Below are 25,894 nucleotides of genomic sequence, written 5' to 3' on the forward strand. Positions count from 1 at the left end.
GGCTCAGAGAGAGAGAGAGAGAGAGAGAGAGAGAGAGAGAGTGTGTGTGTGTGTGTGTGTGTGTGTGTGTGTGTGTGAATACTGCTCACATTCAGTACATGGATTTGTCCCTCTCAGACTGTTTGCTTTGGGTTTTTGTGGTCAACATTCTTAATGATGCTGAAGATGATGGAGCTTCACTTCCTCCACTACTTCCTTTTCCTACTCCTCACTAAGAATCAGATCCTTTCATCAAATACATGCTGCCACAATCATCTGAAGTGTGAGATTCTTCTTCTTGTCCTTTATTCCTCTTCTTCACATCATCGTTTTTTTTTTTAATTCTTTATCTTTAAATATAATAAAGTAAAATGAGAAACATGAACAGAAATACAAACAGAACTGAAACTGTGGTTTCAACACAAAAACATCTGTAAAACAACTGCAGCATTATTTTAATGTTAGGAAACAAAATGAACATCCAGTGTGCTTCTTCTGTTTACTTCTGAAACATCTGGAAACCCCAGAACAGCAGCCAAATAAATAAATAAATAAATAAATAAATAAATAAATTAATTAATAAATAACAGGTTTTAAATTAATATATTGGACTGTTAAATGAAATACAATTTTTAAATTGTGTGTTTTGAGACGTTTGTATGATTCGATTTTCACATGGTCAGAATTGAGTCTTTTGTGTGTTTTTTCTGGACTGTCGGAGCTCCTCATGTCCACGTCTGCACATCTCATCATCTCCTCGTATCCATGACTCCATGTCTCCTCGCCGTGTCTGGCTCTGGATGAATAAATGGTGTGTAAATACCATGTGATTAGAACGTGCTCGTGCTCGTGCTCTAGGTCTGATTCGTCTTCGCAAATCCTTCACTACAATCATCAGCACTTTTCTTCAATCAGTTACAGAACCGTGGTTCAGGAGCAGCCATGTTCTCCACGTGTTCCTGGAGCAGAAGAACCCGTCTCGTTCTCCCACCTTGTTTAGGAAGGAAGTGTGTATCAGTGAGGTTTCTTTTAATGATAGTGAAGATGAAATGATGATGAAAACGAGACCCCTGTCCACCTCAGCACATCTCCATGATCAGTACCTGATCTGGACGTGGTGTAGCTAAGCTTCCAGATGTTTATAAACTATTATTTCTGTATGGATTTGAGATCCTCTGCAGGTTCCAGGTGAGTGACATCATTATCATCATCATCATTGCAGCTCCAGCTCTCAGAGAGCTTTAGGTGTCTGCAGGTGATTGGTGTATCAGTGAGTGAGAACATCTGCTTTCTTCTGTTTTTTTTTTTTCCAGCTGCACTGGAGCTACACGGGTCAGAGATGAGTCAGGGCTGTGAGTGAGGGATTGTGGGATTTCCTGGGGGTGGGGTGGGGTGGGGGGGATTAGGGGACAGGGGGACAGGGGAACAGAGAGAGTCACAGCTCTTCAGTGAGTTCTCTCACGGCTGAGACTGGGTTCCATTGGAGGACAGGAGGCGGGGCTTGTCCTTGCCCGACCCCTTGCGCTGGATGACGCTACCACTGCTGCCTGTACCTGCACCGTCTGCGCGCTCCGCCCTCTCGCTGCGTTCTCCTCCCCCCTCAGAGTGGCGGGAGTTCTGGCGGGTGGGCGTGGCAGGAGGATGAGACGAGATCCCGTTCTTCTCATCTGTTAGAGACACACGGGCAGGACTTACTGAGACGTGTCTAAACCATTCATTAATTATTCGACACTTAATTAATGTGATTAGCCATGTAGTGGGCGTGGCCAAACCAACACATACCCAATAGAGTAGGTGAAATATTCTGATTATAAGAAATTTGTGTTTTATAAAAGAATCTGAACAGTATTTAATGAGCTTAATTAATTAATTGTAACTGATTAAATGATTAATTCAAATTCGCCTTTTATTTCTCACGTACACATTCATACAGAGTGACATATAGTGAAACGCTTTTTACGACTGTACAACTTGTAAACATGAAAGAAATACAACGTAAGATCAAAAAAGTAGAAGTAACGTAAAAATAAATAAAATAAGTATAAAAGTATATTAAAATAGAATCATCTTAATTGGTTAGTTAATTAGTTAATTAATATGTGTATGGGTGATTATTATAATTAGTTTTATTCAGTTGCTAGTAATCATGTTGACACTGTGTGTGTGTGTGTGTGTGTGTGTGTGTGTGTGTGTGTGTGTGTGTGTGTGTGCTCTCACCAGCGAGGGCCTGCACAGAGGGCTGGTCATGAGTACTGAGCAGCTGAGCCTGAATCGTCTCCACCACTCTCTTAAACCTGCGACTAGGACCTGAACCACACAAACACACCTCAGTCACAAGATTCAGATCTCAGTACAGATTGGGTCAGAACTTAGTAGAGTATGTGTCAGATCTCAGTACAGAACGGGTCAGAACTCAGTACAGTATGTGTCAGGAACATCACACACAGGATCCTGATATAAACCTGTACCTGAGATGAGGGTGAAGGTGACGCTGTAAATTCCAGTCTCCCTTTTGCCCTCTCTGCCCCGCTCTCGTTCACGCTCTGCCTCGGAGAAGGCGATGTCCACCTGGAATTTAATGGGCTTCTGGAAGACGGAGGAACCACCAGACGTCTTATACTCTGCTCTAAAACTTGTCTGAGAGATTACACTGTGGCTCAGAGATGGAATCTAAAGAACAGAGAGAGGGAGAGAGAGGTTCCACTGAAAACTCTGCTAGAGAGAGAAGAGTAGAGGAGACGAGAGAAGATGGAAAGGAAAGGAGATGAGATTAGAGGAGACAAGATGAGATGAAAGGAGAAGAGATGAGATGAGAGGATATTAGGGAAGATGGAGAGGGAAGGAGATGAAATGAGAGGAGACTAGATGAAAGGAGACGAAATGGAGAGGAGACTAGATGAAAGGAGATGAGAGAGAGAAAATAGATGAAAGGAGAGGGAGAAGAGGAGAGGAGATAGAGAGAAGATGGAGAGAAGGAGAGGAGAAACAAGGATATGAGAGAAGAGGAGAAAAGATGAGATGAGAGGAAACACGATGAGATGAAAGGAAATAAGAGGAGAAGAGAGGAGATGAGATGAGACGAGACGAGACAAGAGGAGAGGGAGCGATAGGAGAGGAGATGAGAGGAGATAAGAGGAGAGAAGAGAAGATGAGAAGAGAGGAGATGAGACGAGACAAGAGGAGAGGGGAGAGAGGAGAGAGAAGATAAGGAGATAAGAGATAGAGCACTAACTGATAGAAAGGCATGGACAATGTCTGCTTTGATGGAACTCAGAGGTTTGTCTCGAATCACAACAAAAATCTGCTCCTCTTTTTCCAGACTGATGAAATTCCCAAACCAGGACTTCTTAGCCAATCTGTAAAGGACAGAGTACAGAGTTTACACACACACACACACACACACACACACACACACACACACACACAGTGCTGCTCGGTACTCACTCAGGGCTGGACTCCGGAGTCAGGCTGGACATGTCTTCTGATGTAGGAACTGCAGAAAAAGACAGAAGTCAGACAGGTTCCTGCTGAGAACCTGAGGAACTTAGGAAACCTGTGTGTGTGTGTGTGTGTGTGTGTGTGTGTGTTTGAGTTCTGTAAAATGTACAATTACTCATTATTAGGGGGTTAAACTTCCAACCACTTTATATTAAATAAGTTTATACAAAATAGGACATAAATTAACAGGAGAAAAAGACTTGGGGTCTGGGTTGGAATCACAGTCAGGGCTGGGGTCAGAGTTCAAGTTAGGGTCAGGGTTAGGGTTAGAGTTAAGGTCAGGGTTATGGATAGGGTTTAGGGATAGGGGTTAGAGTCGAGGTTGGGTTAAGGCCAAGGTTAGAGTCACGGTTTGGGCCGGGGTCAGGGTTAGGGCCATGTTTAGGGTCAGGGTTAGGGTTAGGGTTAGAGTTAAGGTCAGGGTTATGGATAGGGTTTAGGGATAGGGGTTAGGGTTTGGTAAGGGTTGGGGATGGGTTTAGGGATAGGGGTTAGAGTGGAGGTTAGGGTTAAGGCCATGGTTAGAGTTAGGTCATGGTTTGGGCCAGGGTCAAGGTTTGGGTTATGTTTAGGGTCAGGGTTAGGGTCTGGGCCAGGGTCAGAGTTAGGGTTATGTTTAGATAATATATAATCACTAATCCCATGCAGCGCCTCACCCTGCAGCTTGCGGCGATGGAAGCGTGGAGAACCCAGCAGGTTGTTCTTGAATGAGTTGAGACGGCTCCTCCAATGGGCGGAGCTACTAGCAGCCATTCCACCACCTGCACCGGGGCTGGAGGGGGGGGTGAGGGACAGGGAACCACCCCCTGTACTGCTGCCAGCCCCGCCCCCTTCAGCTCGTGAGGAGGAGGAGGAGGAAGAGGAGGATGGTGGGGTGGGAGGGGTGCTGGGGTGTTCCAAGGGGTGGGAAGCGGGGAATCCTGGGGTGTGACCTGCGACACATGGGCAGAGTTAGGATAAATGGACTTAGTGACGGACTTCAGGACGGAGGGAGCGGGGAAGAAGAAGAAACGAGGGATGGGGGAAAGGAGTGGAGACGGTGAGGGGGAGGGGGAGGGTGGCGTCTGCAGGGGGAGAGACTTCATAGACTGCAGATGCAGACGCTCACTCGCCGCCTTCGAGGGAAGTGTCTGGGTTTTTTGGTCGGGCACACGCTGGGCAGCCCGAGAGGCATGGCTGCTTCCCGCTTTGTGGTCTTTGGCTTGTGTGGCAGAGGCAGAGGCGACCTCGGATTGGCTGAAGGTGAAAACTGGACTCTGATGAGGCGGGAGAGAAAAGGGGACAGAAAGATGGAGGAGGACAGAAGAATGGAGAGATGAAGAGAACAGCAATGAGGATGAGAGTTAATGAGAGCTATGGCTCATGATTAGCAAGAACAGAGTTACACAGAGCATGAATACATCCAGGAACATGACACACACACACACACACACACACACACACACACACACACACACACACACACACACACACACACACACACACACACACACACACACACACACACACACAGACTCACAGACTCACAGACTCACTCACAACAAATTGTTAATGTGTTATTGTGCTATTGCAGAGTTAATGAATAAACTGTAGTTCAGGGTGTGTGTGTGCGTGCGTGCGTGCATGTGTGTGTGTGTGTGTGTGTGTGTGTAAGGGGCAGGTCTATGGTATGAGTCATGACTCTAAATGGAACAGTGTGAAATAGATGAACAAATGCATTTACACACGGGGAAACGAGGAGTGAGACTTACTCTGGGGCTGCTCAGGGGGCTAGAGGACAAACCGGTCGAAGCGCCGCTCACTGAGCGAGATCTGCTCACACACACACACACACACACACACACACACAGAACACTGTTACACAGCTATACAGTGGGTGTGGCTGTGTAATGTTTAAAATTCCATTCTTCATAGCTAATGTTTACAGGTTTAAGATAATCTGGAGTGAGGTTATGTGTTGAAATGATGATCTCTCAGCAACTGTCATCACAGCATTGTCCTTCTGTTGTTCTGTTGTGTAGCGAACGACAACGGACGCATATGCGCGCGCATGCACACACACACACATACACACACACACACACACACACACATATGCCTTTCTACAGAATGTAGAAAGTAAATGATTATATTTATATTCTTTACATTCAATTTTACTGCATTAATTAATTCATGAAAATCAACTTAATGCACTGAATCAGAGACCTAGTGCACCCGTATACCCTACACCCGTATACCCTACACCCATATACCCGTATACCCTACACCTGTATACCCTACACCCGTATACTCTACACCCTTATACCCTACACCCGTATACCCTACACCCATATACCCGATACCCTACACCTGTATACTCTACACCCTTATACCCTACACCAGATACCCTACACCCGTATACCCTACACCAGTATACCCTACACCTGTATACCCTACACCAGATACTCTACACCCTTATACCCTACACCCGTATACCCTACACCAGATACCAGATACCCTACACCCGTATACTCTACACCCTTATACCCTACACCCGTATACCCTACACCCGTATACCCGTATACCCTACACCTGTATACTCTACACCCTTATACCCTACACCAGATACCAGATACCCTACACCTGTATACTCTACACCCTTATACCCTACACCTGTATACCCTACACCATATACCCTACACCTATATACCCTACACCAGATACCCTACACCCATATACCCGTATACCCTACACCCTTATACCCTACACCAGATACCTACACCAGATACCAGATACCCTACACCTGTATACTCTACACCCTTATACCCTACACCCATATACCCGTATACCCTACACCTGTATACTCTACACCCGTATACCCTACACCCGTATACCCGTATACCCTACACCTGTATACTCTACACCCTTATACCCTACACCCGTATACCCTACACCCGTATACCCTACACCTGTATACCCTACACCCTTATACTCTACACCCGTATACCCTACACCCTACTCTCTTATACCCTACACCCTTGTACCCTATTCCCTTATATCCTACTCCCTTATACCCTACTTTCTACTACATATTCCCTACACATTATATTAAAGTGCTATCTGCAGTGCATTGTGGGATTGAATAAGGTGAGTGCAGTAGCAGCTGCAGTGATGAGTGTCTGGTTTTGGACAGACAGAGTAAACATCTGCTCAATGCTGAGTCCTCAATGCTGAGGTGTGAAAGATGACCTGTTCACCACAATCCTGAGGTGGGTGTGTGTGCATGTATGTAAGGATTCTGACCTCTGGCTATGTGCGGAGGTGTCGAGGGCCCGACGGGGTGGAGTCGGGGAACCCTGATCCGTCACACTCAGCACCTCCAGGCTCTTTCTCTCCGGTCGACAGCGGCCATGACGGGTCAGCATGGGAGAGTCCACTCGTTTACGGGGAGGATCTGAACAGGTCACACGCACACACACAAAAACACAACACGCATCACATACACACAGCGCACACACACAACACGTCTATGTTTAATCATGCACATCATATGTGTATACATGATAAGTTACTCTCACTGTAGCCTTATTCACACAGCATTAGCGTCTCAGCGAGAAACCTGCGAGTCTCAGTATACAGGACAACAAATAAATATTCTGAACAAGTCAGAGGTTCTGATTAAACCCTGAGGTTCTGATTAAACACTAAGGCCTTGATTTAACACTGTTTCACTGCTGGTTCAGAAGAAGAGGACAAGATGTTCTGCATGTGAGGTATAAATTTTGAGTCAAGTCTCACACTTATAAAGTTTATGGTGCTTCACACATCTTACACACAACTACACAACACTGATTAGAGCTGTCAGTCTGCCCGGTCATAAACACCCTTATAACCCTCATTCAGTTTCATTACATCTCATCATTCTACTTTGTGTGTGTGTTTAAAACCAGACAGTCCTGTAATGCCAGTGACACACCTTCTACTTGAAACCACACACACACACACACACACACACACACACACACGCAGTCGTTCTGTTATCTTGAGAAGAATAAACTGTTTACTCTCAAATACACTGATTATTAACACCATGATGATGAAGGAGGCGTCGTGGTGAAGAACATCACATCCTGTATACATGTCATGGATTTACGCTCACTCCACATACATCCACATACGTCTACAGACATCTGAGTATTTAATATGTGACCAGCCAATAGCAATAAAACCAGCCATTTAGCTTCTGGTCTTCTCCTTCTTCTTCTTTCGGCTGCTCCCATTAGGGGGCGCCACAACGGATCATCTGTCTCCATCCCCCACTGTCCTCTACATCTGCCTCTTTCACACCATCTACCTGCATGTCTTCTCTCACCACATCCATAAACCTCCTCCCTGGTCTTCCTCTTTTCCTCCTTCCTGGTGTCTCCATCCTCAGCATTCTCCTACTGATATACCCCATGTCCCTCCTCTGCACATGTCTAAACCATCTCAATCTCACCTCCCTCACCTTGTCTCCAAAACGTCCTACATGCGCTGTCTCTCTAATAAACTCATTTCTAATCCTGTCCATCGTCGTCACTCCCAACGAACATCTCAACATCTTCAGCTCTGCTACCTCCAGCTCCACCTCCTGTCTTTTACTCAATGCCACTGTCTCTAATCCATACAACATCTCAGGTCTCACCACAGTCCTATAAACTTTCCTTTCACTCACAGATACTCTTCTATCACAAATCACTCCTGCTATCACTCTTCTCCACCCTGCCTGCACTCTTTTCTTTACTTCTAACGCACTGTCCATTACTTTACACTGTTGACCCCAGGTACCTGAACTCCTCCACCTTCTCCACCTCTTCTCCCTGCAACCGCACCCCTCCACTGCCCTCCCTCTCATTCACACACATGTACTCTGTCTTACTCCTACTGACTTGCATTCCTCTTCTCTCCAGCGTGTACCTCCACCTCTCTAGGATCTTCTCCACCTGCTCACTACTCTCACCACAAATCACAATATCATTCACAAGCATCATAGTCCACGGAGACTCCTGTCTGAACTGGTCCTTCAACCTGTCCATCACCACCGCAAACAGGAAAGGGCTCAGAGCCGATCCTTGATGCAGTCGAACCTTCACCTTGAACCAGTCTGTCGTTCCTACTGCACACTTCACTGCCGTCACACTGTCCTCATACATGTCCTGCACCACCCTCACATACTTCTCTGACACACCAGACTTCCTCATACAATACCACAACTCCTCTCCACCCTGTCGACGCTTTCTAAATCCACAAATACACAATGCAACTCCTTCTGACCTTCTCTATACTTCTCCATCAACATTCTCAAAGCAAATAATGCGTCTGTGGTGCTCTTCCTCAGCATGAAACCATACTGTTGCTCACAGATGGTCACCTCTTCTCTCAGCCTGGCTTCCACTACTCTTTCCCATAACTTCATGGTGTGACTGATCAACTTTATTCCCCTGTAGTTACTGCAGGTCTGCACATCTCCCTTATTCTTAAAGATCAGTACCAGCAGACTCCTTCTCCATTCCTCAGGCATCTTCTTACCTTCCAAAATCCTGTTAAACAATCTGGTTAAAAACTCCACTGCATCTCTCCTAAACATCTCCATGCTTCTACCGGTATGTCATCTGGTCCAACCGACTTTCCACTCTTCATCCTCTTAATCGCTGCTCTCACTTCCTCCTTACTAATCCTATCTACATCCTGCTTCACATCTCTACACCATCCAACCTTCTCTCTCTCATTTTCCTCCTTCATCAGCTGCTTAAAATACTCCCTCCATTTTCTCATCACACTCTCCTCACTAGTCAACACATTTCCATCTTTATTCTTTATTGCTCTAACTTGCAGCACATCCTTCCCAGCTCGGTTCCTCTGCCTGGCCAATCGCTACAAATCCTTTTCTTCTTCCTCAGTGTCCAACTTCTCCTACAGCTCCTCATATGCCTTTTCCTTGTCTTTCACCACATCCCTCTTAACCTGCTGCTGCATCTCCTTGTTCTCCCGCCTACTTTTCTCATCATTCTGTCGATCCCAGTTATGTTTCTCCAACCTCTTTCTCCTTCTGCTCTCCTGCACTTCCTCATTCCACCACCACGTTTCTTTCTCTTCTTTTCTATTTCCAGATGTTACACCAAGAACCTTTCTAACTGTCTCTCTCATTACTTTTGCAGTAGTTCCACAATCATCCAGCACCTCTTCACCACCACCGAGCTCCTGTCTGACCTCTTCCCTGAATCTCACACTACAGTCTTCATCCTTCAGTTTCCACCATCTTATTCTTCTTTTAGTCCTCACTCTCCTCCTCTTCTTCTTCACCTCCAAAACCATCCTACAGACCACCATCCGATGCTGTCTAGCTTCACTGTCCCCTGCCAACACCTTACAGTCGCCAATCTCCTTCAGGTTACATCTCCTACATAGAACATAATCCACCTGTGTGCACCTTCCTCCACTCTTATACGTCACCCTATGATCCTCCTTCTTCTTAAAATACGTGTTCACCTCTGCCATTTAGCTTCTGGTGTACATGCTATTTGACGTGTTCACTAAGGAGTCGTTTATTACGTTTATTATATTTTATATTTATTAGTATATTAAAGGATTGTTTGATATTTTTAAAGAACAGAACGATAAAATAGCGAGTTACAGCAAAGAGCAAAGGTGCAAATCTGCCACAGAGACGTTTAACATGACGTACGTTTAACATACTGCCATGCTGCGATGAGTCATTCGAGGTGTTTTAAGTGGGTTTAAGAGCAGAAGAACATAACCGGAAGACGACAAGAGAAGACCTTCGATAAGCTCAACCCCCAAACCCCTTGGCAACTCGTGCATGATGATCATCGGAGAACGATCCACATGATCTCATTTCCGCACCCACACTACTAGCCAGATTAGTCTCCTGCGTTCTTCATCCTCCTCCCAAAGATGAAGATTCAGCTCAAAACACGTCCTTTTAACACTGCTGTGGAAATTCTGCATCTGCTTTCTCACCAATATCATTCCTGGGAGGAAGATCTTCATCCTCATAACTGGGGTAGCGTTCCTTTCTGTCCAGCAGCAGGTAGTAGATCATCTTCTCCTGGTTTTCTCTAAGAGACAGAAAGAGGGAGAGAGAGAGAGAGAGAGAGAGAGAGAGAGAGAGAGAGAGAGAGAGAGAGAGAGCGAGAGAGAGAGCGAGAGAGAACAAGAAGCAAAAAGTAAACACCATACCTGATGTAATCATATATACCTAATTCAGAGGAATCTATGATACACACACACACACACACACACACACACACACACACACACACACACACACACACACACACACACACACACTCACTCTTCACACTGCAGGTCTCGGGTCAGTTTGACTCGGTCCCTGAAGCAGCCCAGAGAGTGCATACTGTCCAACACATCAGGGTCCAGTTCTGTCAGAGACATGATCCTCTTCACACACACTCTTCTGGGGGAAGTTGTTCGGGACACGGCTCGTTACGACCTCCACTGACACACACACACACACACACAACAGAGGGACTGGTCACACAGTGCTGATTAATTCTTCAAACAAGCAGCACATTTATATTAAACTGGTGCTGCTACGTTATCGTTACCATAGCAACCACTCATAAAATAAAACATACAAAAACTTGTACACACACACACACACGCACACACACACACACACACACACACACACACACACAGATCAGTGGATGGGGGGGGATCATTACTCACAGGTACCATGGGTGTTTGTGTATTGCTTCCAGCTGTGAACACAAACAACACAGTCTAAGTGTGTGTCTCTTGTGTGTGTGTTTGTGTGTGTGTGTGTGTGTGTGTGTACCGTAAGGCGTTTCTCAGGGTTGACCTCGATCATGCCCCTCAGCAGCGCCTGACACTCAGGTGGGATGAAGTGGGGCATGTGGAACACTCCACTCTTCACCTTCTCCAGCAGCTGCCGCAGGTTATCATGATCAAAGGGTAAAGCTCCCTGAAGGGGTCAAATGTCACACACACACACACACACACACACACACACACACACACACACACACACACACACTCATTTACAGTAACCTGGCAGGGGTCATAATTACTGACACGAGCACAGAGTAGAATTATTTCTATATAATATACTATAACAATATACTCTGTCCATGATGTACAACCCCAATTCCAAAAAAGTTAGGACATGTACTGTAAAATATATCTGATGCAGAGAAGCTCGTCCATGCGTTCATGACCTCCAGACTGGACTATTGTAATGCATTACTAGGTGGATGTCCTGCGTCATTAATAAACAAGCTTCAGTTAGTCCAGAATGCAGCAGTCAGAGTTCTCACAAGGTGGAGAAAATATCACCATATAACCCCAATCTTCTCATCCCTACACTGGCTTCCTGTTAAGATTCAAATCCACTACAAACTACTGCTTCTTACCTACAAAACACTAAATGGTTTATCTCCATGTATCTCTCCAGTCTTCTAACACGCTACAATCCGTCACGCTCCCTGAGATCTCAAAACTCTGGACTTCTAGTAGTTCCTAGAATAGCAAAGTCCACTAAAGGTGGTAGAACATTCTCACATTTAGCTCCTAAACTCTGGAATAGTCTTCCTGACAGTGTTCGGGCTCAGACACACTCTCCCAGTTTAAGTGCAGATTAAAGACGATGTTTTAGCGAGTTCTACACATAACACACATCACATCATAACCTTGTGCTCCAGAACATCTGATCACATCACATTATCAACTTGTGCTGTTAATATCATGAACAGCAGCTACGCTAATTCCTCCACTGCTTCTCTTTCTCCCCATCCCGAGACACCCTGAGGTTGCTCCAGCTCCAGTCACGTCCCACCTCATGAAGATTATGGACCTTTAAAGAAGTAGATGCTCACAAACACCCTGAACCATCTAGAGACGTACCAGTGCCAATTAGATCCCACTTCATGTGGAGTTTGGACACTGGACCTCCTGGAGTGTTTAAAGGCTCTGGCATGAAGAAGCTGCTGTTGGATCTGTGATGATGTTGAGATATTTTATGAGCTGCTCAGTAGCTCCTGGTTTTATGACCATAATGACTGTAAAGACTGTAGAAAGATCATCAGTCATAATCACACACTCCAGTGCTCATGTTAGTTCTCACTCTCCAGTGTTCTGTAGTGTTTAAAGACTATAATCACACTCTTGATGTCACCCAGATGAGGATGAGGTTCTGCTTTTGAGTCTGGTTCCTCTCAAGGTTTCTTCTCAGTCATACAAGGGAGTTTTTCCTTCACACAGTCTCCCTATTCTTAAATTCTGTAAAGCTGCTTTGAGACACTGTCCATTGTGAAACGCTTGATAGAAATAAACTTGACTTAAAATGTAATGAAAAAAAAACCAGAATGTAATTATTTGTAAATCTCATAAATCCATATTTTATTCACATTAAAACATAGAAAACATATCAGATGTTGAAACTGATGGTGGTGCATTAGTGCCTGTGGAATGGGCAGCTCCATCAATGCTAAACGCTATATTACAGGTTTTAGAGCAACAAATGCTTTCATTCAGAAAACATGTTTCTTTAATGAAGGCTTTGCATATTTGGTGCATCATGAAACAAAAAACACAACAAAGAAGACCCAAACTACTGAGCAGATAGAATCCTGTATCAGACACATGAGACAACATTCCTCTCCCAGAACTTCAGTAACTGCTTCCCAGATGTACACGGACAGAAGATGTGATGTTTACAGTGGGATACATGGTCCTGTCCTGTGCTTTTATGAGACGTGTTGCAGCCATCAAATTCTAAATGACCTTATTTTTTTCTTACAATTGTATAAATTCTCAGTTTAAATATTTGATGTTTATATTAGAGGTCGACAGATTTGGGTTTTTCTCTGGCTGATGCTGATATGTAGAAATCAGGGAGCTGATATTATTGGCCAATATGTTTGGCAGATTTTCTTTTTCCCCCCTTCATCTTATAAAATCTACTAATTTATAAGATGTGATACAGATTTAATTGCTTAAATTAAACATTTATTGAACAACACAAGACTCTCCAATCAGTGCACTTGTTAGCAGTTTTAGTACCTGTGTCTCCCTGTAGCCTAAACTAAAGCTGGTTGAAGACTCACTAATACAGTTCCAAATGTTCTTCTCATTCTCTCCCCAAAAGCATCATCATATTTAACTAATGAAATCTAGAAGACTAGATTAGGAGGAAATGATAAAAATGTAAAGGACACACCAAGCTGGCAGTCAGCTGGCAGGGAATGTCAGTTAGGTTTAGTATTTTTCTGCACTGTTGGCTCTGGTTGGACATCATCTGTTTTTTACAGCTAATTCTAAATGTCAAATCAGCCACTGAGCTCAACAGCGAGAAAGAGAATCCGCTAATTAGCTCAGTGAATGAGCACATGGAGAAAAGGAACACGTTTGTTGCGGTCTTGCTCTTGTCTTTTTAAATTAGCAGACATGACTGAAAAAAGCTACACGAATCCATCAATAATGATGCCGGCAGGTGGAAACACTGCTTTTTATATAGTTACAGTTGTAGTTCTTCTGGTTTCCCTGTTTGAATGCCAAATATAGACTACTGCCACCTGCTGGAATGAGAAAGTTATGTTCTCTCTTGCAAGCACAGGCCAGAAACTCACAGCTTGGTGTCTCAGATGCACCTGCCTGATAATCGGTCTAATTTGCAGCACAATCTCTATTTTCTGTTTTATTGTGAATAAAAGATGGGTTTATAAGATTTGCAAATCATTACATTTTGGTTTTATTTACATTTTACACAGTGTCCCACCTTTTTTTAAGCTGGGGATTGTGTGTGTGTAGCGAGTGTGTGCTGCATTACAGTGAAGAGTGTGAGGAGTGATCTCAGCTCAGCATTGCTGTGAGATTGTGCCCCCTGCTGGCTGAACCATACACTCTCACCAGGTGATGTGTTTCTGTCACTTACCTGTCACTCACCTATCACTCACCTATCACTCCTCCTGGGTTTAACCCGCACACACACACACACACACACACACACACACACACACACACACACACACGCATGCACGCTCACCTAAGGTTAAATAAAGGTCAGTGACTTACCACCAGCAGAGCAAAAAGGATAACACCACAGCTCCATACATCTGCTCTACGACCATCATACTTCTCCCCTACACACACACACACACACACACACACACACACCTGCATTTTATAAAGGTAAACACACTGTACATTTTCATTAAAACAGCAGCAGAAGGATCAGACTCACCCTGATGACTTCAGGACATGCGTAATGAGGAGATCTGCAACCACACACACGCACACACACACACACACACACACACACACACACACACACACACAGATTCAGCTCTATTTCACACAGTCAGCTCTATTACATACACAGACATGTGTAGAGGAACTCACCCACAGCTCGTCTCCAGTAGACTGTCTCCCACCTGGAGAGACGCCATGCCAAAGTCAGCTACCCTGATATTATTCTTCTCATCCAACAACAGGTTCTCTGGCTTCAGGTCTCTGTGACTGAGAGACAGAGAGAGAGAGAGAGAGAGAGAGAGAGAGAGAGAGAGATGGGGAGAATAACAGACAGAGACAGACAGTGAGACAGAGAAACAGACAAAGAGACAGACAGTTAGACAGACAACAGTGAGACAGAGAGAAAAAAAGAAAGAGACAGAAAGCGAGACAGACAGACAGTAAGACAGTCAGAAAAAGAAACAAACATTGAGAGAAGAAAACAGACAGAGAGGCAGACAGAGAGACAGACAGGCAAACAAAGATAGACAGACAGAGAGACAGGTAAACAGACAGGTAAACAGACAGATAAACAGACAGGTAAACAGACAGGTAAACAGACAGGTAAACAGACAGTGATACAGACAGATAAACAGACAGATAAACAGACAGGTAAACAGACAGGTAAACAGACAGGTAAACAGACAGTGATACAGACAGGTAAACAGACAGGTAAACAGACAGGTAATCAGACAGTGATACAGACAGGTAAACAGACAGGTAAACAGACAGTGATACAGACAGGTAAACAGACAGGTAAACAGACAGTGATACAGACAGGTAAACAGACTTAGACAGAGTTACACTGTAACTTTTACATGAACACAATACTGTAATAAATGAATAATAAATGAATGAATAAATCTTAAATGAGTGGGTGGAGTCAGTCGTGATAGACTGTATTTCCTGCGCTGTGATTGGCCGTGTACAGAGTGTATTCACCATATAGAGTGACTGTGACAGAAGTCCAGGGCGGAGATGATCTGTCTGAAAAACTTCCTCGCTTCTTTAGGAGTCAGACGACCTTTCTTCACCAAATAATCAAACAGCTCACCTCCTGACACGTGCTCCAACACCAGATACCTGGGGAGAGGGCAGGGCAGGGCCAGGTAGAGAGAGAGAGAGAGAGAGAGAGAGAGAGAGAGAGAGAGAGAGAGAGAGAGAGAGAGAGAGAGAGAGAGAGAGAGAGAGAAAAAAAATCGGGAAATGACTGCATGCACAGACATGTCAAATCAGACAGTCATGCACAGGAATGTGCACACACACACCCTTACACACAAAAAACACACACACACACACACACACACACACACACACACACACACACACACACACACACATGAGGGTGTGTTCACACTTACAGGTATTTGTTATTCTCGTACACATCGTGCAGTTTGAGGACATGTGGATGTTCAATTAACTTCAAAATGGCGATCTCTCTCTCCACCTACACACACACACACACACACACACACACACACACACACACACACACACACAGGTGTTAGATGTAAATGCAGGAGTCAGAGGGCTGTTAGAGATGTGAAGTGATGAGTTATTGTGTAGAATATCACTGTGTACAAGAGAATAAATTATATATGAAAAAAACTTTAACTAAAGGAAATAAAATAAAATGGACAGAATCCAACATGTGATTTGTGAAATGTGATTTATCACATTTAATCAGTCAGTGTCTGAACATTTCACTGTTTAACAGAAATCATTTCTTTCTGAATATATTGAGAAGATAAATCAGGTAGGAGACGGTCTGATTCACCCTGCAGCTTGAATCAGACATTCCTGCAGATCAGATCTTATCCTATTAGAGCACAGCAGACACGTTAAAAGATAACCGCCTGAATGATCTCCCACATTATACTGTGTGTGTGTGTGTGTGTGTGTGTGTGTGTGTGTGTGTGTGTGTGTGTGAGAATTACCTTCATGAGGACAGACTCTGAAAGTTTCTCTCTGTTTACAATCTTTATAGCCACTTTCTGGCCTGTGATACAGTGGACACCCAGCTTCACCAAACCTGAACACACAAACACACACACGCACACACGCACACACACACACACACACACACACACACACACACACACACACACACACACACACACAGAATAATGTTAGTGAGGTGACTATCTCAATGTCTCTCACTGTCATACACCACCATACTCCATCATAGCCCATTCAATACCATCATACATGACCATACACCATTATACAACACCATAGACCATAATGCACCATTATACACCATCATACACCACCATACACAATTATAAACCACCATAAACCATCAAACAACATCATATACCACCATACACCACTATACACCACCATAGATCACAATACATAATCATACAACACCAAACACCACCATACACCACCATACATCATCATACATCACCTTACCCCATCATACACCATCAAACACCACCATACAGAACCATAGATCACAATACACAATCATACAACACCATACACTATTATACACATCATACACCTCCATACACCAAAATACACCACCATAAACTATTATACACCATCATACACCATCATGCACCACTATACACCGTCTTACACCAAAATACACCATACACCATCAAAAACAATCATACACCACCATACACCACAATATCCCATCATACACCACCATACACCATCATAGACAATACAACATCATGGACAATCATACACCACTGTGCACCATCATACACCACCATACACCATTACATAACACCATAGACCATCATACAACACCATACACCATCATCCACCGCCATCCACAATTATACACCATCAGTTTCAGTTGAGAGTTATATTGAACCAAATAACTGGTGGTGGATTTCCGTAGGCACAAACAAACTTTATCATCAGTGAACATTCAGGGAAAGAACATTGTGAGAGTGAACTCTAACAAATACCTGGTGTTCACCTAAACAGCAAACTGGACTGGACAGACAACACTGAGGCAATTTATAAGAAAGGGCAGAGCAGACGCTTTCTGCTGAGGAGACTAAGGTATTTTGGAGTGCAGGGAGAGCTCTACTGAAGACCTTTTTTGACTCTGTGGTGGCCTCAGCCATATTCTATGGAGTGGTGTGCTGAGGTAGCAGCATCTCTACTGCAGATAGGAAGAGACTGGACAAGCTGATCAGGAAGTCCAGCTCAGTCCTGAAGATTCCACTGGACACAGTACAGGAGGTGGGAGAAGGAGAATGGTAGCAAAACTATCATCATTGCTGAAGAACGTCTCTCACCCCCTGTATGTAACCGTTACATTGTTGAGCAGCTCCTTCAGTGACACACTGTTACATCCTAAGTGTCTGAAGGAGCAAAACAGAAGATCTTTTCTCCCTGCTGCTATTAGACTTTACAATCAGAGCTGCTCCCAGTAAAACCAGTTACCAAAATACACACTGTTATTACTTTTTAGCTGTACAATAACATTACCAGTGTGCAATATTACCATCATACACCATCATAAACAACCATACACCATCATACACAACCATAAACCACAATACACCACCATACACCATCGTGCATCATCATACACCATCATGCATCATCATACACAACCATACACCATCATACACCATCGTACAACATCATACACCACAATACACAATCAAACACCACCATACACAATTATACACTATCATACACCACAATAGACCACCATATACCATCATACACCATCATAAACAACCATACACCACAATACACCACCATACACTATCATACACCATCATAAACAACCATACACCACAATACACCATACACCATCGTGCATCATCATACACCATCATGCATCATCATACACAACCATACACCATCATACACCATCGTACAACATCATACACCACAATACACAAACAAACACCACCATACACAATTATACACTATCATACACCACAATAGACCACCATATACCATCATACACCATCATAAACAACCATACACCACAATACACCACCATACACTATCATACACCACAATACACCACCATACACTACCATACACCATCATACACCACCATACACCATCATACACCATACACCATCATACACAATCAAACACCACCATACACCATTATACACGGTAGGAGTATGGTGGTATCATACACCACCATACACCATCATACACTGCCATACACCATTATACACCATCATACACCGCCATACACCATCATACACTGCCATACACCGCCATACACCATTATACACCACAACACACCATCATGCACCAGTTTACACCATGATACACCATCGTACCCCATTATACAACCCCATACACAATCATACATCATCATACACCATCATACACCGTCATAAACTATTATACACCACCGTACACCATCATGCACCACTATACACAATCATACACCACAATACACCATCATACACCATCATACACCACCATACAATTCAATTCAATTCATGTTTATTTGTATTGCGCTTTTAACAATGAACATTGTCTCAAAGCAGCTTTACACAGATAATGTGGTGATACAAAATTTCTGTTCTCTGTAAGTGTAGGTTTGTCCCTGATGAGCAAGCCGGTGGGACGAATACACCACCAGACAGTTTTATATACCACTATACACCACCATAATACACAATCATACACCACCATACACTATTATACACCATTATACAACACCTAAGACCATCAAACACCACCATAAACCATACACCATCATGCACCACTATACACCATACACCATCATACACCATCATACACCATCATACAACACCATACACAATCATCCACTATCATCCACCACAATACATCATCATACACCACATTACATCTTTGTTCACTATTTTACACCACCATAAACCATCATACACCACCATACACTATCATACACCATCATAAACTATCAAACACCACCATACACCACCATCATCCATCATGCATTTACATTTACATCTACAGCATTTATCAGAAGCTCTTATCCAGAGCGATGTTCTAAAGTGCTTTGAGTCTGTAGTAATGAATAAATCTACACTGTACACCAGATTACACACTTCATATAAATATAACTCTGGAATTCTACAAACCTGGAAAGTGCTAATTTAAGTGCTTCAGGAAGATGAAGGTCTTCAATCGACGCTTGAAGATAATCAGGGACTCTGCTGTACGGACATCTAGGGGAAGTTCATTCCAACACCTCGGTGCCAGAACAGAGAAGAGCCTTGAAGTATACTTACCTCTCATTCTGAGAGAAGGAGGTACCAGTGGAGCAGTGCTGGAGGATCTCAGACAGCGTGGTGCAGTGCGAGATGTGATGAGGTCTCTAAGGTAAGATGGTGCTGGTCCATTTTTGGCCTTGTAGTCATCAGCATCAGTGTTTTGAATCTGATACGTGCAGCTACTGGAAGCCAGTGGAGGAGCATTAGTGGGGTGGTGTGGGAGAACTTGGGCAGATTGAACACAAGTCGTGCAGCTGCGTTTTGGATCATCTGCACTGGATGAATAGCATTCAGGGGAAGACCTGCCACCAGAGAGTTGCAGTAGTCCAGTCTCCAAATCACAAGAGACTGAACAAGCACCTGGGCAGCCTGTGTGGACAGAAATGGTCGAATCCTTCTGATGTTGTAGAGAAGAAATTGACAGGAGCGAGACACATTAACAACATGTAAGGAGAAGGACAGTTCATTGTCCGTAGTTACCCCAAGGTTACGAGCAGTGACTGAAGGGGAGAGCAGAGAGTCATGAAGTGTTATTCGGGGATCTTGTCCTGGAGATAAATCACCTGGGATGACTTTAAGCCATACACCATTATACACTGCCTTACGCCACAATATCCCATCATACACCACTATACACCACAATACACCACCATACACCATCATACGCCACAATACAGCATCATACACTATCATTCACCACCATGCACCTCCATACACCACCACACAGCATCATACAACACCATACAATCATACACAACCATACATCATCATACACCACTGTACACCATCATACAACATCATACACAATACACCATCATATACAACCATACAGCATCATACCACCACACACCAGACAACATCGTACACCGACATACACCATCAAATAGCACCATAAACCACGATGCACCATCATACACAACCATACAGCATCAAACAGTATCATACACCACCAAACAGCATCAAACAGCATCATATACAATCATGCACCACCATACACCATCATGCACATCCATACACCATCATGCACATCTATACACCACCACACAGCATAATACAACACAATACACCACCATACACCATCAAACACAACTATATAACATCATACACCACCATACACTATCCTACAAGACCAAACACATTCATACGACAACACACGCCATTCTACAACAATATACACCATGATACACCACCATACAACATTGAACTCCACCATACAGCATCATACACCAACATACACCATCATACTCCACCATACAGCATCATATACCACCATACTGCATCATACTCCACAATACACAATCGTAATCCAACATACACCACCATACACCTCCACCACAATACACATTAAACACCACTATACACAATCAAACAAAACCATACACCATCAAGCACCCGTATACACCATCATACATCACCATACACCATCATACACCACCATACACCATCATACATCATCATACACCACCATACACCATCATGCAGCATCATACACAATTACACACCATACACCATCATACACCATCATATACCCCATACACCATCATACACCATCATATACCACGATACACCATCATACACCACCACACAGCATTATACAACACCATACACTATCATACACCATCATACACAACCATACAGCATCATACACAACAAACAGCATCATACAGCATCATACAATATCATACACCATTATACACCATCATGCACCACCATATACCATCATGCACATCCATGCACCACCACACAGCATAATACAACACACCACACCACCAAACACCATCAAAACAACCATAGACCATCATATACCACCATACACCATCCTACAAGACCACACATTCATACACAAACACACACCATTCTACATTACACACAATATACACCACGATACAACACCATACAGCATTAAACTCCACCATACAGCATCATACACCACCATACACCATCATGCACATCCATACACCCAATTTACACCATTATGTACTATACACTACCATACAACATCATACACCACAATACACCATCATACGGCAACATACACAACAATACACCATCATACACCATCCTACAACGATATACATGATCATACACCACCATCCACCACCATATAAAATCATACAATACCAAACACAATCATACACAATCATACACCAACATATACCAACATACAACACATTAAACCATCAAACACCACTATACACCACCATACACAACAACACACAATCATACACTATCATACACCACTATACACCACCATACACAATCAAACAGCATCATACACCATTATACACCATCATGTACCACTATACACCATCATGCACCACTATACACCATCATACACCATTATACACCACTATACACCATTATACACCATCATACACCACTATACGCCATCATACACCATCATACACCATCATACACCACTATACACATTATACAGCATCATTTACCACCATATGCTATCATACACCAACATACGCCATCATACATTAACATTTACATTTGCAGCATTTAGCAGACCCTTATCCAGAGCGACGTACAAAAGTACATCATACGCTACAATACATCATCATACACGACAATACACTACCATGCACCACCATACGCCATCATACACCATCCTACCCCAACATACACCACAATGCACAATCATACACCATCCTACACCAATATACACGTCCATACACTACCATACACCACAATACACCATCATACACCATTATACACCACTATACACTACCATACACCATCATACACCCCTATACACCACCATACACTTCCATACAACATCATACACCACTATACACCACCATACACTACCATACACCATCATACACCATTATACACCACTATACACCATCATACACCCCTATACACCACCATACACTACCATACACCATCAAACACCACTATACACAATCATACACAAACATAAACCACCATACATCATCATACACCACATTACACCATCTTACACCATCCTACACCATCGTACACCACTATACACCATAATACACCATCATACACCACAATACACCACCATGCACCATAATACACCATCCTTCACAATCATACGTCAACATGCACCACCATACAGCATCATACACCATACTACACCAATATACACAATCATATGCCACCATTCACCACAATACACCATCATACACCACTATACAACATCATACACCACTATGCACCACCATACACCATCCCACACCATCATACGCCAACATACACCATCATACACCACCATACACAATCATACACAACCATACACCAACATACAACACAATACACCTTCATACACCACCATACATCAAACACCACCATCCACCATCATCCACCACCATACAGCATCATACATCACCATACATCAACATATCTAAACATACAGAATCATACACTATCATATACCATCATACACCACCAGACACCATCATACACCACCACACAGCATCATATATCACCATACATCAACATACAGAATCATACACCATCAAACACCATCATACACCATTAAACACCATCATAAGCCACCAGCCACCATCATACACCATCAAACACCATCATACACCATCATACACCATCAAACACCATCATAAGCCACCAGACACCATCATACACCATCAAACACCATCAAACACCATCATACACCACCAGACACCATTATACACCACCAGACATCATCATACAGTACCACACAGCATCATACATCACCATACATCATCATACACCATCAAACACCATCATACACCATCAAACACCATCATACACCACTATACACCATCCTTGTATACAATAATTTAATGTGTGTGTGTGTGTGTGTGTGTGTGTGTGTGTGTGTGTGTGTTACCTGTCTGTCCTTTTCCCAGGGTTTTCTCCAGGCGATATGGTCCCACATACTGGGCAGGGTGGCTGCTGGACACCTCTTTACTGGACATGATGCTCAGGTTTAAGGAGTGACCGCAACAATGAAGGAAACCCCTCTCACATCCGGTTCAGTGCACAGCGCGACGTCCTGCCTGGTGACGTCACGCGCCTGTCCGACATTACCGTCGGGCTGCAGGTGATGATGAAGGCCTGATCCTGGTCCTCCTCTTTTTCCTCTCTAGCTGCTTTGGACGCTGCGGTTCCGAACCCGATCGGGTTTTTGGGATGAGATGTGATTCCGGAGATCCAGGAGGTCTTTGATTGAGGTTGTGAGGATGAGGAGGAACTAGGTTTTTCAGGAGGACACGGATGACTCAGAGACCGGAAGTGACCCAGTTACTGGCAGGATGATGTGGAAAAGAATAAAAAATATAAAAAGCAATAATAAAAAAACCTGTCATCTAACTAATAACACCACATCCATCTCTGACTTCTGCAAACGTTCCTCTGGTTTCAGTCAATCTAGAAGTGAGGAGTGAATGTGTGCTGAGCCGCGGTGTTGTCCAGGCCGCGCATACGGGTGTGGAGCGGAGCAGGCCGGGGAGAGAGCGCGCGCCGCCCCGGGGAATTTCTCCACAGTCACTGTGTGTTTGTCCGGTTCTGGTTATAGAGAGTTTCTGTGAGGAAAACCGGCATATCAGGATGTGGCTGATGCTGATGCTGATGGTGGTGATGGTGGTGATGAGCAGGTGGAATGTTCTCCTTGTCTCCCTCACAGCAGCTCCTCCCCGCGCTCTCCTCCCGTCTCCCGGTTACCGGACATCCTAACGGTGGAAAATGGCGATCCCGGTGTCTGTGAGCTTCTCGTGTCCTGCAGCTCACTGCCGCTCCCCGTGTGCAGTCTGTGAAGCTCCCTCAGCCCATGCACTGCACCTTCCCTCTGTCAGGAGGCTTTTCCTTATTATCTTCTCCTCCTTCCTTCTTCTCTCTCCATCAGCATCAGCATCCGGGTTCCACTCTCCTCCTCAGCCGCGCGCCCGCGCGTCCCCGCCCTGCGCGAGTCCTCCTCGTGAACGCGCATCCTCTCGGTCTTTCCCCTGCAGTGTTTCTATTAAACAGTGTTCTCTCTCATTCCCACAATCCACTGCGGCTCGTTTCTTACACACACACACACACACACACTCTCACACACACACACACACACACTCTGCACTACCGTTTATTCATCAGCTTTCTGTAATAACACACACTGCGCGTTTAGTGCAAAACAACCAAATGATTAAATTACCCAATCACAGCGCTCCTCTGATCTTATTATCCAATCACAGCGCTCCTCTGATCTTATTATCCAATCACAGCTCACATCTAAACATATTATCCAATCACAGCGCTCCTCTGATCTTATTATCCAATCACAGCTCACATCTAAACATATTATCCAATCACAGCGCTCCTCTGATCTTATTATCCAATCACAGCGCTCCTCTGATCTTATTATCTAATCACAGCTCACATCTAAACATATTATCCAATCACAGCGCTCCTCTGATCTTATTATCCAATCACAGCTCACATCTAAACATATTATCCAATCACAGCTCACATCTAAACATATTATCCAATCACAGCGCTCCTCTGATCTTATTATCCAATCACAGCTCACATCTAAACATATTATATTAACATATAATTATTAATAAAAATATTCTATAAGCAAATCATTCCAGCTGTTGTGTCACTCTATGTTTCACTTCTTCAATGTTTAGTTCGGCTCATAACCCACACACACACACACACACACACACACACACACATGTGGTTGTAGTGGTGGAGGTGTGTGGAGTGTTGATCATGACTCAATCTGAAGGTGTGATTCTGATCAGGTCTTTTATAATTCTTATACATTTATAATATTTAATATCATTCACTTTCCACAGGGAATTATACTCTCCACTTCCAACACATCTGATCCACATCTCCAACAGAACCTCCTGAAGGTACCCTCAGAACACCACACTATTATCTCAGCACTT

At 43.8% G+C, this 25,894-nt stretch overlaps 1 protein-coding gene across 1 annotated transcript; it reads right to left on the reverse strand.

Annotated features, from left to right (window-relative positions):
- Positions 1-256: 256 nt before the first annotated feature.
- brsk1b (BR serine/threonine kinase 1b) lies at positions 257-25,001 on the reverse strand. The gene is given in 21 exon segments (XM_046865524.1): positions 257-1,646; positions 2,197-2,286; positions 2,448-2,649; positions 3,212-3,335; positions 3,424-3,472; positions 4,134-4,361; positions 4,364-4,733; positions 5,229-5,289; positions 6,760-6,910; positions 10,477-10,574; positions 10,811-10,943; positions 10,946-10,974; positions 11,209-11,240; positions 11,318-11,464; positions 14,572-14,640; positions 14,741-14,774; positions 14,899-15,015; positions 15,730-15,870; positions 16,149-16,234; positions 16,725-16,819; positions 23,845-25,001. Coding segments are annotated over 21 exon segments (2,553 nt in total). The 5' UTR covers positions 23,933-25,001; the 3' UTR covers positions 257-1,437.
- Between the last annotated feature and the right edge of the window lie 893 nt (positions 25,002-25,894).

The sequence above is a fragment of the Silurus meridionalis genome, chromosome 14 (assembly GCF_014805685.1).
Source record: "Silurus meridionalis isolate SWU-2019-XX chromosome 14, ASM1480568v1, whole genome shotgun sequence".
NCBI classification, from domain to species: Eukaryota; Metazoa; Chordata; class Actinopteri; order Siluriformes; family Siluridae; genus Silurus; species Silurus meridionalis.